Source organism: Lotus japonicus, chromosome 4, assembly GCF_012489685.1.
Source record: "Lotus japonicus ecotype B-129 chromosome 4, LjGifu_v1.2".
NCBI lineage: Eukaryota > Viridiplantae > Streptophyta > Magnoliopsida > Fabales > Fabaceae > Lotus > Lotus japonicus.
This window is the reverse complement of record NC_080044.1, coordinates 69,927,640-69,943,741: the sequence shown is the minus strand read 5'-3', so window position 1 is coordinate 69,943,741 and position 16,102 is coordinate 69,927,640. Positions and strand designations below refer to the sequence as shown.

At 34.9% G+C, this 16,102-nt stretch overlaps 2 protein-coding genes across 2 annotated transcripts; one reads left to right on the top strand and one right to left on the bottom strand.

Moving 5' to 3' along the window:
* The first annotated feature begins 5,549 nt into the window (after nt 1-5,549).
* Nucleotides 5,550-8,744, top strand: LOC130714399 (uncharacterized). The gene is made up of 5 exons (XM_057564301.1): nt 5,550-5,881; nt 6,062-6,162; nt 6,839-6,955; nt 7,037-7,138; nt 8,395-8,744. The coding sequence occupies exons 1-5, from the start codon at nt 5,653-5,655 to the stop codon at nt 8,563-8,565; spliced, it is 720 nt and encodes a 239-aa protein (XP_057420284.1). The 5' UTR covers nt 5,550-5,652; the 3' UTR covers nt 8,566-8,744.
* Nucleotides 8,745-11,107: 2,363 nt separating this feature from the next.
* Nucleotides 11,108-11,999, bottom strand: LOC130716125 (uncharacterized). Its single transcript, XM_057566321.1, has one exon. It carries the CDS (start codon nt 11,824-11,826, stop codon nt 11,293-11,295), a length of 534 nt encoding a protein of 177 aa, XP_057422304.1. The 5' UTR covers nt 11,827-11,999; the 3' UTR covers nt 11,108-11,292.
* Between the last annotated feature and the right edge of the window lie 4,103 nt (nt 12,000-16,102).

Here is a 16,102-nt window from a genome sequence, read left to right as displayed (position 1 = left end):
TTAGTCGAATCTCTCAATTATCATAAAGCTTCATTATTTAAAACACTCCATGTTTCAACAACATCTACCGAACGATATTTTTTTGTAATGAAAGTTGTTAAAACTCGGTTTCACAACAAAATTGAAGATGATCTTCTTATAAATTTATTAGTTGTATATATCGAGAGAGAAATTGCTGAAAAAAAATCATTGTTGATACAATAATAGATAAACTTATGACTATAGAAAACCAAGAGTTATATTTAAATAATTTTTTATTATTTAAAGTTTATATAAAATTCAATAAAGATTTTTTTAGCCTTATATCTCGCCCCCTAACAAGAAAATCATGAATTTGTATCTATAAATTAAATAAATTTATTTTTCAGTATCAACTACTCATCTGATATCTGCAAATAATAATGAATTATATGTGTCTTGAATTTTGAGCATCACGCGGTCATACCTATCTGCTAGCTGTCTTAGGCCTCGTTTGGCACGCCGTATTAGGCATGATAGTATAAGCTTATACAATACATTATGAGTTTATCCATTGTTTGGTGATGACATTGTATTGTATAAGTTTATCCATCAAAGTCCCCTTATACGTTTAAATGACGTATTATTTAATCCATCATGTGAGTGATGGATAAGGCATGATAAGGTTGTGACGTATAAGTCACCATCACCACCACCCTCTATTGCTGCCAACTTACACCACCATTGGCACCACCACTACCACCAACCGATCACCGCCGCCGCCGCCACCACCGCCCTACCGTCACCACTGGTGTTGCCACCACCACCACCACCACCACCGCCGCCCTACCGCCACCACCACCCTAATTGCCGCCACCACCGACACCACAACCACCACCTTATCGCCACCACCACCACCATTGCCTCCACCCTCAACTGTCACCGCCACCCTACTAAGCCGCCACCGCCTTACTGCCACCACCACACCCTATCGTCGCCAACACCACAACCACCATCGCCACCACCACCGCCACCACCGATGTTGTCGCCACCACCACCGCCGCCGCCCTACCGCCACCACAACCACCACCCTATCGCCACCACCACCATAATCGTCGTCACCACTCTATTGCCACCACCGACACCACAACCACCACCCTATCGCCACCACCACCACCACCATTGCCTCCACCCTCCACCGTAGCCGCCACCGCCTTACCACCACCACCACCACCCTATCATCGCCACCACCACAACCACCATCGCTGCCACCACCACCACCACCAACCTATCTCCACTGTCACCACCACCGCCACCAACACCAACCTACCACCATTGACACCACCACCACCAACCTACCACTACTTCCATCACCACCGCCACCACCGTTATAATCACCTCCATATTTGATTTTTATTTTATATCATTATTCAATACTTTATTAAACATAAAATTGCATTAATTTAAACGATATGGTAAATTATACAATGTATGTCCAAACGCTGGATAGTATAAGAAAGTTATTAGGGCTTATACTATCAGACCTAATACTATCAGGCCTTATACTATCAGGCCTTATACTATACGTCGCACCAAACGGGCCCTTAAGTTGTGATTAAGTTTAATCCACCCTGTTATCTAATATTTTTGAGACCTCACTCTAGAGTGTGAGACACTCAAATTTCACACTCTCTTCCATAATTTTCCAGGTCATTCTTTTTATAATTAATTATTATCTCTCTTCATTTGCTTTGTCTGTGATCTATACGCGCCGTCTCTCGCTTGGTTATTCTCATTCTTCTTTGGATCCGGTTTCCCAAATCTCTGAATATTCTCCCAAATTTCTCGAACTCTTCTGCAATTTCATGGTTTTGTTCTAAATTTCTAATATTTGCGATTCAACTTTCCAATTCACGGTACCCACCAAAAATCTCTCTCCCAAAATCTCGCACCTTTCAATTTTGTCCTTCCCTCAACAATTTCGTTACCTCAGTGAAAATTTCAGATTTGAATTTGGGGAGAAAATTTAGGGCCAAAATCCCTAAACTCAACAGCAATTTCATCATTGCAACTTCATTAGGTCGCTCTTGCTTCGGTCACCGCAGTTGGATTTGGTGCTCTTGTGAGTTGTTGGCGCCTTAATCTTTCTTATCTTTCAACCGTTGGCTTTCTCTCCTTCGCTGCATTATTCATGTTGTATCTTTTCGATTTTGTGCCCTTATATTTTTTCATTGTTCAATTGTAATTTTTTTGCTCAATTTTTAGTTTGTATCCATAACTTCACTCCTGCTCTTGTCCCAATTTGAATTTGAATATAAGATTGTGTGTGCATGGAACCTAAGTGTTTAATTTGAATTTTAATTCTCTACCCTTAAATTTTTTATTAGGAAACTATTGAAGAATAGATCAGCTTTAGGAATTTCAGGGAAACTTAATCTCCCGTTGCCTCTGTACCTTCCTAGGGAAGGAGGGTCCAGCAAAGGAATGTTTGAAGCAGGTTCAATATTAGGCTTTGTAAACTGCCTGTTATCCCTGAAGCTGTGGGGTGTGTGATGTCTCAGTTAGAGCTAAGCGGCCAGTGCAAATAATGTGATCAAAATGTCAAGATGCAAATATGAAGTATTGAATTGTGGAAGACAAATAAAAACGAGCCATGGTTTTTAAATTTTAATACAATGCTGCTTTTGGTATAATTCGCTTGGTAGGTGTGTTCTAATGTGGGACCTGGTATGTCTTTGTGGATGAAACGTGTATTTGTAACCAGGGAGGTGATGGAGTAAGGCAAATAGCTCAATGTGGATTGAAACGTGAAATGATGCGTCCTGTTAAATTCTTTTGTAAATTTTGTCATGGGTTTATGGGCATAATTCTTTTGTAACTTAAGAAATGATGGGTGATTGAATTGGTATTATATTGGTAGGTGTTTTATATGCTTGATAAGAGTCTGTATCTATCTTAATCTTATTTAAGATTGTTCTCATAAGTTTCTGGTGAATAATTCGATTCTTTCCTTTAAAAAGATTGGAGTTCTGTTTTAGGATTCTACACATAATTGCATTTTGAGCTGCCACGGTGAATCTGAATGATGAGCATGTGACTAATGCATTATCTATCGAGTCTAATTGATAAAAGCTTGAACATGTAACTTTGTACTCCATCTCCAACCCCTCATGATTTGTATATTCTCTATTATTATTTTTTAAGGCATGACCATATTTTTTTCATTTATTGCATATAAGAACTAACTTCTCCACAAAATTTAGTCTAAGAAATTAATTTTCATGTATTTTACTAATTTAATGTGAAAAAACTAATTAATCTAAATTTTAAAATGTTATTATACATAAAATGTTATTTTACGTGAGGGGAATTCTTGCGCGAACTTCTTGGCTAAAGCAGGTGCTGGGCAAGATCAGAGCTTCTATATGGTGCACCATCCCCTGCGAGGGATGGAGAGTCTTCTTCTGGTTGATTCCATGGGGACTGTGGTGATTAGGCAATACGAATTGTTTTTTTTCTTTTCCTTTACTCTTTGTTGTTAAGCATCAAAAAATAAAATATACATTAAAATATTTAATGTCTACATAATAATTAAAATAACTATTAAATATTTTCTTAAAAAACACCCGTGCATTTGCACGGGCTACTCACTAGTTAAGTAAAGATGAGAGAAAAGTAAATCCCAGCTGCCACTAGGCCACTGGACTCGTGCATTTAGAACTTCTCGTGTGTGTGAGACTTGAGTTGTAATCAAGGTTTTATTAACAAATACTAACACACTACAAAGTCATTTATTTATATAATTTTTAGTCAATACAAAGTCATTTATCTATTAACAAAGTTAAACTAGTTTTGATTGAGACTGAGACTGAGACTGGAGTAGTGTTTTTTGAATCCATCGGACCGGAGTGCAGAGGCCCAAACCATGAACAAAGTTAACCAGTTTTGATTTCTTTTTACACATCCTAACCATCATCTTGTGATAGAATTGTGGATTTTGAAATTTCAAAAATCAAAATTTGTATTTTACACTTTTTAGAATGCTTTCGGAAGAGAAAATACTAATTACACAAATGTTTAAGTTCAAAAAATGCAATTTTGACTTTTCAAATGACTGTACAACCGGCATCTCCCGTCAATGAGAATTAGGTTATGTTTGGCATGCCTAGCTGATAAGCTAGCTGAAAGCTGAAAAGTTAGTTGATAGCTTATAAGTTAGCTCAAAGCTGAAAGCTGATAGCTGGAAAACTACCTGATGGTAAAAAAGTATTTAATAAAACTAGTTGTTAAACAAGCTGAAATTGTAAAATGACATAATTAAGTTGAAAGCTTATCTGTGGGCATACTTGTATAAATCTTTGCATTCAACATTACTTTATTTACACATAAATACATATATGATATTAAAATAATTATTACTTTAAATATTTAAATTTAGTTTAAATTATTTGTCATCTCAAAAATATAATTAATTTTTAATTAATTTTCATCTTAATATTTTTATTAATTTAAATAGAATTAAATAAATAAATAAATCAATATTTCAATTTAATAAAGTAAGTTTATATTTCTCAAAATTAACAAAATGTTTCTTAAAATTTTATATAAAAAATTAAATAGTAATTATTTAAAAATAAAAATAATTAGAGTTTATTGTTTTTATAATATAGAAAGGGTAATGATAGAATTTTATTAAAATGATAAAGAAAAAAATGAGAATAAATTCAATAAGCTACCTTATATAGCTTATAGCTTAAAGCTTTAAGCTACTAAAACAAGCTCCTCTACCAACTACTTTTATAAAGTTTTTAAGCTAGTCAAATAAGTTTTAAGTTAGCTGAAATGACATGCCAAATATAGTCTTAGTTTTGTCGGGTGGGAAATAACAAATAAACAAAATCACAATGGTTCTATGAGGTTTTTTTTTTGGGTTACGAGTTTAGTGGGAAAAGGTTAACTCGTGTGGTTTTTTTTAATTATTAATTGTTACTTTTAATTTTCATAAAACCGTTAAATTATGAATAAAAAATCAAAAGTGCAAACAGAGGTATACGCGTGAGACGAAAACTGCATTATTTCTTGTCTGTGATCATTTTCACGCAAAGGGTATGAGTAGATGATTAAATGTGCAATTAAGCCTAATAAATAACTCGGCGTCAAACCAATTACCCTTAATTGGGAGTCTAGGATAAGATATTTCTTAACTAAATCATCTCTTTTACCCATGCGGTACTAGCCTTTTGAACAAATTGAGATGTTGTTGAGTATTTTAACCTTTTAGACAGCTGAATCAATCTCAAATTAGATTTTCAAAATACAATGAAAAATTGAGAAATAACTCATCTATCAGTTGAGAAGCAAACCTTTACAATTTATAGTTGTTCAAACCATTTGTTGGAAGGAGAAGTTTTATGTGTTTTTTTTGAACTGCAGGCTAGAGTTTAGTTTTGGGCTTTAAGCCCAGTACTTTAACAAAAAAAAGTCAGGTGTATATTATCCCTGTTGACAAAAAAAGTTAAAAAAATTCTCAGCCAGATATAAAGTGAATTTACTGTAATAACCTCATGGGTGTCCGAACACGCGGCGAGTCCAAGCACGTATCAAACCCCGATCACTCATTCATTCTTTCATTCATATCTCTGGCTTGTGGTTCACTCCACTTCCTCCCTTCTTCTCCGATTCTCCTCCTCTTCAATGGCGGAAACCTCCACCCTCTGCTTCTCTCGATTGACCTTCTCTTCTTCCGCTCCTTCCTCCATTTCGCCTTCCAGAACCTTCCCCTTCTTCTCCCATTTCAACTCCTTCCCTCTCTCGCCTTCTCATTCTATCACTCAACCTCGTCTCCTACGTTTCGCGCCCAAAGCAAACCACTCCGGCGACCACTCCTTCGGATTCTTCCCGTGGTCCGACGATGCCGACGACGGTGCGTTCTTCTCCCATCCCCTTGTGTTAATCTCAATTTTGTGAAATTCTTTCTGATTGTGCAACGATGCTTGAAATTGAAAAATTAGGGTTCCGTTATGGCAAAAATTGAGCTCGAATTCAGGAAATTAGAATATAGGGAGTTTCTTAGTTAATTTCGTTTGTGTTTGTGGCTTCTCAGAGATTCAATGGCTTCCTGAGGACAGAATTACCTTGTTCACGGCTGAAGGACTGGTCCAGATTGGAGGCTCCATGGTTCCTCGCCGTGTCAGCTCTTCAGATGTATGAATTAATCATGCAATTTGCTTCATTTTGCTTTCAGTTTAGAAATTAACTATTAAAATGTAAAGGGAACCTTAATTTTGCTTCCATTTTGCAATTTGTTTCTGTTTGTATATGGTTATGTTACATGGATCTAACAGTGATTTTTTGGTAAGAATCTACTATGGCAGGGATCTAACAGTGATTTTTGTTGATATCTTTAACTGATCTTTTCAAATTTCACTCAGTGCCCTTTGGTTTTAACTAAACAAAGTACATGGCCACCCAGAACTTATGTTGAAACTTTAATTCCATTGCTAAAGGGGCGGGACGACTTTATTGAAGAGATTTTGATACTATGTCAAGAAACAACTACCTTTAAAGCTGTTATTGGTTAAGGTCTACGAACGTTTCTATAGTTCTATTAGTATTTACATCATGCTCTCTCGATCATGATTATGAAGTTTTTATTCTGTACTTGCTAGGTGATTTAGATTCTTTGCCCTTTTACGCATCACGTAAAGAGTTATCTTGGCCTTTAATGTAGAATACTTGGCATCATAGAGACATAGAATCAGTTTTTAAGGCCAAGACATGATATGGACCTTTTTAACCTGTGTCATAGTATCTTCGTCTTTTTTACAATCCATTTCAACTGCAGATATTGTTTTGCTAAGCAGGTTTTCATGCTTTACAGAAAAAGCAAGGGAAATTCAAAACTTCTAAAAAATTTCAACGGTTCCAAGAGACTGATTACATGGATCCCAATCAAGGCCTTTGTCTGGGTGCACTATTTGATATTGCAGCTACTAATGTAACCACTCATTCTTTTGACAAAAACTCCTCCATGAGTTATCCTTTTCCCTCGCATAAATATGAAATGTCTTCTTTCTAGGGACTTGATATGGACAGAAGACTTTGTATTTTTGGTTTCTGCCGCTCCATTGAGATGCTTAGTGATGTGGTGGAGGACACTGTCTTAGAGCATGGTGGCGAGGTAGGCCATACTGCACACATAGTACTCTTTTTTTTTAGCAATAAAGCTACTGTGTTCTGGTTCTTACTATGCTGAAGAAATTTTAGTGACAACTGCAAACCATTGTTAACTTTTCTTGAGATGTTCTGCTTATTAAAGAATTATTTTACAGTTACACACACAAACGAGGCCTAAAAATCTAACCTTTCCATACAATTAGATTTACAGCTAGATCTTGTTGGGTCACATGAATAACTTAATACATTTTTGGACTTACCTGCGAACAAGACGACAGCTAAGCAATCTAACTGCCATCATTTGTTTTTGTTGAGATTCCACATTGACTAAAGATATTGCAAAAGTCGAGCTTATAAAGGCTTGGACAATCTTCACCGCACGAGCTAGCTTTTGGTATTGAGTTAGATCTATATCCCAAATTCAAGGTAGTATCAGAGCTCTGTCTATAAGCAGCGTGTCTTGTAGAATTCCTTACCTCATGAGCTAGCTTTTGGTGTTAGTAAGGCCTAGACTAAATCCAAGAGTTTCTCAAATTAATTTTCTTCCTAGCATGTTTTACTTACATCTCTAAGATACACAACAATTCTTTTCACTTCAAGTTCCTATTCTAAGTTTCTTGTTGAAGTGAAACAATTAGTTGCATAATTATACAAGTTTGAATTGGTAAACCATTCACCTGCCATTGAACAATGATTGACTGGATTAGGCTGACGGTTTATAAATGAAAATTATATTCTGCTCATTTTACCTTTGTTAATAGGTAACTGGAATTTTTATGGGTAGTTGCATCTTGCATGTTTGGAAATCCTGAATGTTAGTTGGGTTAGTTGGTCCATCTACTAAAGGGGGATTTCTTTGGTGAAATGCACTAAGTAGAAGCATTTACTTCAGTACTTTCCAATTGATGTGTCATCTTTCTGTTCTTCAGTTTTTCACTAGCAAGTAGACCCAGTGTAATCCTAAAATTTCAAATTTAATTTAAGATAAAAAAATCTTGTTTAGATTTTAATTTTTATCATTTAATCCTAAAACTTCAAATTTAAATCAAGATGTAAATCTCATCGTTTTATTTATTTCAAATTTGGATTTACATGTGATTAATTTATTTTATTTCATTGATGTTGTGCCTTCATGATAATTGAGAGTGATGGCTAGGACTTTGTGAAAATTTAAAATGAAGACTCAAATTTTATATAGTGATAAATAAACTCTCTAACCCAAACTTTCTGAGCATTAGAGCCAACATTTTTATATGGCAGGTTCTTGCTGCGGAGAAGGCAAGTAAAGGTGATTTACATGAAAAGCTAACCATGACTGTTGCAGTGCCATTACTATGGGGTGTTCCTCCAGCTTCTGAGACACTACACCTTGCTGTTAAAAGTGGTGGAGGGATTGTAGAGAAGGTCTATTGGCAATGGAACTTTCTGTAGATGTATATTGTAGGTCTCCTAACCATTTTTTGTGCATTCTGTACATAAAATTAGTATTTCTGTATATGCACAAAATATCATTTATCATTGTATCTCGGTACATGTACAAAAAATTATTGTCATGTCAATATCCAATTGCCGGTTCTTTCGGCCACAATAAACTGAACTTGTCTAGCTTATATTTCAATGTTTAAGATTAGAATGAAATGGAATGGAATGTGATAGTACATAATGAAATAGAATAGTTATTTGATCATTTGGTTTTTGGACTTAGGAAAGACACTAGTAAGCTTGGATTTGAAAATACATTCAGGCTGCTTGGATTTGTATTCAAGCTTCAGGGTTCTTATTGCAGAAACTTTAACAAGTAAGCAAATAAATTACCAAGACTTGGATTTATTTTGTTGTGGTAACGCCGCCCTCTGGATATTGATAAAGTGGTTAAGCTATTGCAGAGCAAGAACAGCAATAGTGTAAAATGTAAATTGAAAACTCAAATATCACACAGAAATAAAATTGACAAACACTGGAAATTAATTCGTTCCTCACAAAATGAATAGCACAGGAAAAGTCCTAAAAGGAAAATGAAAAAGAAAAAGAGAGGAGATTTGCTTGAGCTTGACTAAAGAAAATACAGAACATGCTGAGAAAAGAGAGTTTTCAGTCATTGCAAGTTCCAGCCCTCAGAAAGAGGCTGAATGGTTATGGCTTGGGTTTAATTGAGTTGTGGGCATATTAGCTAATTAAATTTCAGCTGTTCATTTTGAATTAATAAACTTTTTTTTTACATTAGAAAGATAAATTGCACAATCTAGGGATTGATTCATGGACCTCCGCCACCCAACCCATAGAGATGGCAACATGTCGGGTCGGGTTTTGCCTTTCCCAAACCCAAACTCTCATACCAAACTCAAATCCGTCGGGTAGGGGTGTACATGGGCCAGGTCAACCCAACGAAACCATCCAACCCAATCCGATCAAATTGTAAAAATGTGGGTTGAATTGGGCAAATGGGTCCATATGGATTTTATTATGATCCAATCATCTTTGGATCGGATATCGGATTCTATAATAATCCATCCAACCCAACCCGAAATCCAATCATACAATAATAATATATATTTTTAATAATTTTATTTTTTTACCTAACATACTAGTAGGATATGTAATTTATGAAGACTTGAAGTCCTACTACTAGAGTGATTTTTAGGAGACTAATTTGTTTGTAATTACTTGTCATATTTAAAGACTTGAAGTACTTGTTTAGTTATGTGTTGTTGTATAGATGTGTGTAGACGGTAGTTATAAACTTAAGATGTAATTGCATGTTAAAGACTTGTAGTACTTGTTTATTAATATTTTTTCAATATTCCAGATTTATTTTATTTTAATATAGCGATTCAATCAATTCATCAAAACCATTCCGAAGATTGTCGGATTGGGTTGGTTTGAGTTCGTAGGTGAAAGAAAATTCACGAAATCCAACCCAACCCAAACAATTTTGATTGGTTCAGATCCTGATTAGCCTGAAAACCCATCAAACTCAACTCACGTGCAGCCCTACCGTCGGGTATATTATTTTGTTGTGAAAAAATCATGTTATATCTTTTTGCAAAAAAAATATGGTATTTTATTGTTCAAATATGATGGAATTGTTCACAAATCAAGTTGCTAACATAGTATATATAAGAGTAGTTTATATATTGTTCGGGTTTGGGTGCGAGTTTCATTAATACCAAACTCAAACCCAATCATTTGAGTTTTACCCGTAAAATTTGGTCGGGTTCTGGCGGGTGCCCACAGTTCGAGTTATATTGTTATCCCTACCAACCCATATATCCCATAGTTCTGACCACTTGAACTATTATTCAAGACTTATTTTTATGTTTTTTGGTATAAAAACACAATACTAGTATTATATTATTGTTTGGTTGATATTGTGGGATTTGTTGGTTGTTGTAGCTGCCGAAGATTCTTTGTTTTTTGTTTTTATGTTTTTCAAATATGATTAGAGGGAGTGGGGAGAAGAACACCAACAAATTAAAAAAGAGTGTGACCGAATTAATCAAATGTAAATGAATGACATGGCAAAATGATTAGACACAAGTATATGTTAATGTAGTCTTTAGATCGATAAAAATATCCTTAATTAATTAATGGTTGAATAATCAGTAATCACTGTAAGCGCCTTGGCATATTCTCCAACGATTGAGAATATTACTACTCAAATTTGTTTTACTTTGCCAGTGGGAATCATAATACAGTAAAGTTGCTTATAAAAAAAAAAATACAGTAAACAGTATATATCTCCATATTCATTAACGGTAAGTTAGAAAATCCCTTCAAAGTTTCCTTCCAGGATTCGAACCCTGGACCTTCCCCTCCCCACCCTTATGTCCCCTAGCTCTTACCACTTGAGCTAACCCTCGGGGACAACTGTTTCATTACTTATTGGTTTTTTTGGATAAGCGTTTCATTACTTATTGGTAACTTTACTTTCTAAAACTGGGATTTACATAGTACAATTGAATGAACCAAAGCATGAATCAACACTTGAGCATTCATTAAGACTGAAATGCATGGATTATTAATCATCATAATCCAAATCTACAACTACAGTACCACTACATATATATACACATTAGTTCTGAATAATTAATCTCTCCTTCTTGATGGGGATAGCTAGCTAACTTACCTAATTAACATCGAATGCAATTAATTATTGGATTACCATACACTAACACAGGTTGAGGTTGAAGTAGTAGTAGTAGCACCATCCCAAAACCTAACAACGTTGCCGTTAAGCACCGTTAAATCCTGGCACGTGTACCATCCATTCTGAAACTCTCCTCTTCTCATCCTCAACAACCTCTTCCACCACTCTTCTTCTTCTTCCCACTCCTCCGCCGTTGCTGTTTCCGTTAAAACCCCGTCACTCTCGCCGCATTCCCTCGTATCATAACACAACGTGAACTTCAACTTTCCCTTGGTAACTCCGTCAACATCAACGGCGCCGCCACTAGCCGCCGCAACTGGAGCACTCATTACATCAGGGCCCGACACCTCAGGAACAGGGTCAGATGAGTCCGAGGTGGAGGGACCGGGTTCGATAGGAAGCAATTCTGGCTGGGTGGAATGAACTCGAAGGTTCCAGAAGCTGAAGGCGAGCCATGTCCAGAAATTGTTGAGGATGCTGAGAAAACCAAAGCTCAAGTAGTTGAGAGCTAAAGCTTCCACTGGAGAATTCTCTGAAACTTTCATTTTGTTTTGTTTGAGATGAAGATAAGGTTGAAAGGAAAGGAAGAGAGGTGGGTGGTTGAATGAAGAATGAAGAATGAAGAGTGAGAGAGGGGTAAGAGATTTTATGGAGAAGAGTAACTAGGATGACAGCAGTAGGTGAGGGTGGCGCAACAAGGGATCTCATAAGAGATGCTCAGAATCGACACCTAAGATGCCTTATCATTATGGTACATTCCATTATTCCTTCCACAAATTTCTAAATGTAATAATTATTAATTTATCATGATAGTTAAAACAGGTTGAATCATGAATCGAGAATCGGTTAATTGACCGGTCCATTTAAAATAAAATAGAAATTTGGTGGATCTTATAATTAGTGAGAGTCGGTCAAAACGATCGAATATCAACGTTATTAAATTGACCTAAATCAGATTACTAGTCATATTTTAAAGTTGACCAATTTTAAATTTTGTATATAAAATCTAAAAAAACTAAAATTCAATTGAATATATATAAATCAGTATTTTTAATTTTTTTCTTCTACAAAATATACAATAAGATAATTTTATGTTAATTTAAAATTTAATGACTTAATTTCTTAACATTTAATGGTAATTATATATAAGATAATTTTAAAAAAATATTTTATTTATCTCTCTCTAGAGAATTGAAGTATTAACAAAACATAAGAGTAATCCTTAACTAATTTTTATTATTTGTACCCATATTTTATGTATCTCATGGTAGTACATATGCTTAATTAATCAATAATAAAAATAATAGGACTAGCAATCTAGCATGTTGGGGTTGGAGTGTTGGACAATGAAGCGCTCGTGTGTGAGGTCAAATTTGGTTTCGCACTCGACACCTCCCACTGTTAATTGAGTTGAATGGAAGAATGAGCATAATTGGTGAGTGCAACTTCGTGTGTTTAGAAATGTGTTAGAATTTCACATTAGAGAAAAATAATTCTGAAAGCTAAGGTTGAAGATAAGTAATTTTGAAAAATATAATGGTAGCAACACACTTTTTTTAGTGATATGTAACGTATTCATTGTAATTGATTTATTTTTTGAAAAGTTAATATATCTCTTACAGCCTCACTTTTTACAAAATTGTTGTTTTTTTTTTAAAATAAATCAATTATAATGAGTGTATTTTAAAAAAAAATGTGTTGTTAGCATTTTTTTATCATAAATATTATTAGAGGGTGGCATATACAGAGGGAGAGGGAGACGGCGGTGCATGCATGTGCGCAACAAATCTTCAAAGTTCAACCAAAGTCTCTTTCTTTGATTATCATTATTAATTTTTCTATATCACTCCATTTTTTTTTAAATTAAAATCAATGTCCCACCTTACCCTTGTAAAAAAATTACTATTGAGAGGATCTATTCCTTACAACGTATGTGTAAAAGTTAACTAGTTATATATCTGTAATATATTGTTAATCACATTATTTTAATAATGACTTATTTCCTTTTATTTTCTTAATAATTTTTCTTTGATATAAATAACTCACCGCATCCATCATGTGAGTTATGTAAGTCTCACCAACTCAAGACCGTAGACATATTCCTACTCATCATTGTATAGGACATGGTCATGTACTCATGGTATCAAAATATATAAATTTATATAGTCAAGTGTTAGATAGGCAAAGCCTTGGTTGGTTGGTGTATCTTGCTGAATAATTGAGGATAAATTCCAATTTTTTTTTTGAAAGTAGGATAAATTCCAATTAATCTCATAGATATAGAGTCACATAATGCTAAGGCTGGTTTATTTTATAAAAAGCCCATAATGGGAGTCTTATAAATAATGATCTTTCAAATTTATATCCCTCTATACATTTTAGCTTTTCAATATTATTTATTTCTCAATTTGATATTTAATTATTATACATTCCTCTCTAGATTTTTTATGATTGAAAGTCTTAAATTCTGTTGTTCCTAAAATATTTACAAATCGAACTAATTAAATTATTAAAAAGTATATATATTCATCCATTTCAAAATATATATATATAGAGGATGTATCATGTGAGAAAAGTGTTTTTCTGTGAGAACATGAGAATAAATCATGACCGTTAGATCTAATCATGAACGGTCCAGATTAAAACATTAAGTCATGTGAATTTTTAAGAAAGTCACATGACTTTTTAAAGTGATCATGTGAGCATTAAATTGTTTTAATCTGGACCGTTCATGACATGATCTAACGGTCATGATTTATTCTCATTTTCTCACATAAGAACATCTTTCTCATATGATACATCTCATATATATATATATATATATATATATATATATATATATATATATACACACACCAAATTTTATTCAAAATGAAACAACTCACCCTTTAATTTCCAAATTATAATCTCAATTATTTTTCAAATCTCAGAACGCAATCCATTCATCAAATAATGTTTATCTCAATATCCTCTTAACCCTACGTTCAAAAAAATAATATAAAAGATATCCTCTAATTAACCCGGCCTTTAACGTGGTGAGTTAAGAAAAATAAATTTTAGAAGTTTAATTACTAAACATGCTCATGTTTGTGATCAAACAACTCAAACAATTCAAATAATTTTCTGAGTTGTTTGATCACAATCATTTTTTAATAATACAAGGGGTTCCCGGAGACGGTGATGCCTTATTTCCACCCTTTTCTCCTAATAATGCTCATTTTTATCACAAACATGAGCATGTTGAGTTCTAATGTATCTTACAACTCCAATGGTTATCCTGTGGGAATGACAGGAACTGTAACTTTTAATGAAAATCCTGTGGTAATCCCAGAAAATGTCATTCGTCTCTTCCCTCCTAGGGGCATAAGAGTAGCGGATCAGCTTTTGGATTTGAAAAAAGAAAAGAAAACTAGGGCGGTGGTGGAGGAGCTGGGAAGAAAGCCCCGGGTAATCCCGGAACACCTGGAGCCCATAAATCTGCCCCCACTGGTCAGGTAGAGGAAAAAAATAAGTATCCACGTCAACATTAACACTACATGGGTAATGAAGAAAAATCCGCAAAGGTCGCGGGAATATCAAACTTAATTTTGTTAAGACATTGCTTAACACTCGTCGGAGTAACCTCCCATGGATCTCTACAGAGATGCCAGGGCTGTGTTTCCCATACAACTCAGGGTATTGATTCACCTGATATTGGATCCAATCCAAAAGCTTATCCGCTACTATCATACCCTTAGGAGGGAAGAGCGAATGGCATTTTCTGGGATTACCATAGGATTTTCATTAAAAGTTATAGGTCCTGTCATTCCCACAGGCTGACCATTGGAGTTGTAAGACACACTAGAACTCAACATGCTCATGTTTGTGATCAAACAACTCAGAAAATTTTGAGTTGTTTGATCACAAACATGAGCATGTTGAGTTCTAGTGTGTCTTATAAATCTAATGGTCAGCCTGTGGGAATGACAGGACCTGTAACTTTTAATGAAAATCATGTAATAATCTTAGAAAATGTCATTCGTCTCTTCCCTCCTAGGGGTATGAGAGTAGCGGATCAGCTTTTGGATTGGAAAAAAGAAAAGAAAACTAGGGCGGTGGTGGAGGAGCTAGGAAGAAAGCCCCAAAAAATCCCGGAACACCCTGGAGCCCATAAATCTGCCCCCATTGGTCAGGTAGAGGAAAAAAATAAGTATTCACCTTAACATTAACATTAACATTACCTGGGTAATGAAGAAAAATCCGCAAAGGTCGCGGGAATATCAAACTTAATTTTGTTAAGACATTGCTTAACACTCGTCGGAGTAACCTCCCACGGATCTATATAGAGATGTCAGGGCTGTGTTTCCCATACAACTGTGGGTATTGATTCACCTGATATTGGATTCAATCCAAAAGCTGATCCGCTACTATCATACCCCTAGGAGGGAAGAGACAAATGACATTTTCTAGGATTACCCCGGGATTTTCATTAAAAGTTACAGGTCATGTCATTCCCACAGGCTGACCATTGGAGTTGTAAGACACACTAGAACTCAACATGCTCAAATTTGTGATAAAAATGAGCATTATTAGGAGAAAAGGGTGGAAATAAGGCATCACCGTCTCCGGGAACCCCTTGTATTATTAAAAAATGATTGTGATCAAACAACTCAGAAAATTCTTTGAATTGTAATCCTAGGGGTTTTACCAGTGAGTGCTAGTGAGCTTCATCTCCACCAGGCCAAACCATGTAATAAAAGATCCAACGTTTTTTTTTAAATATATATATTCTTTATTAAATCAAAGAAAAAAAAACATAAGAGGCATTGCATTTTACTCTGA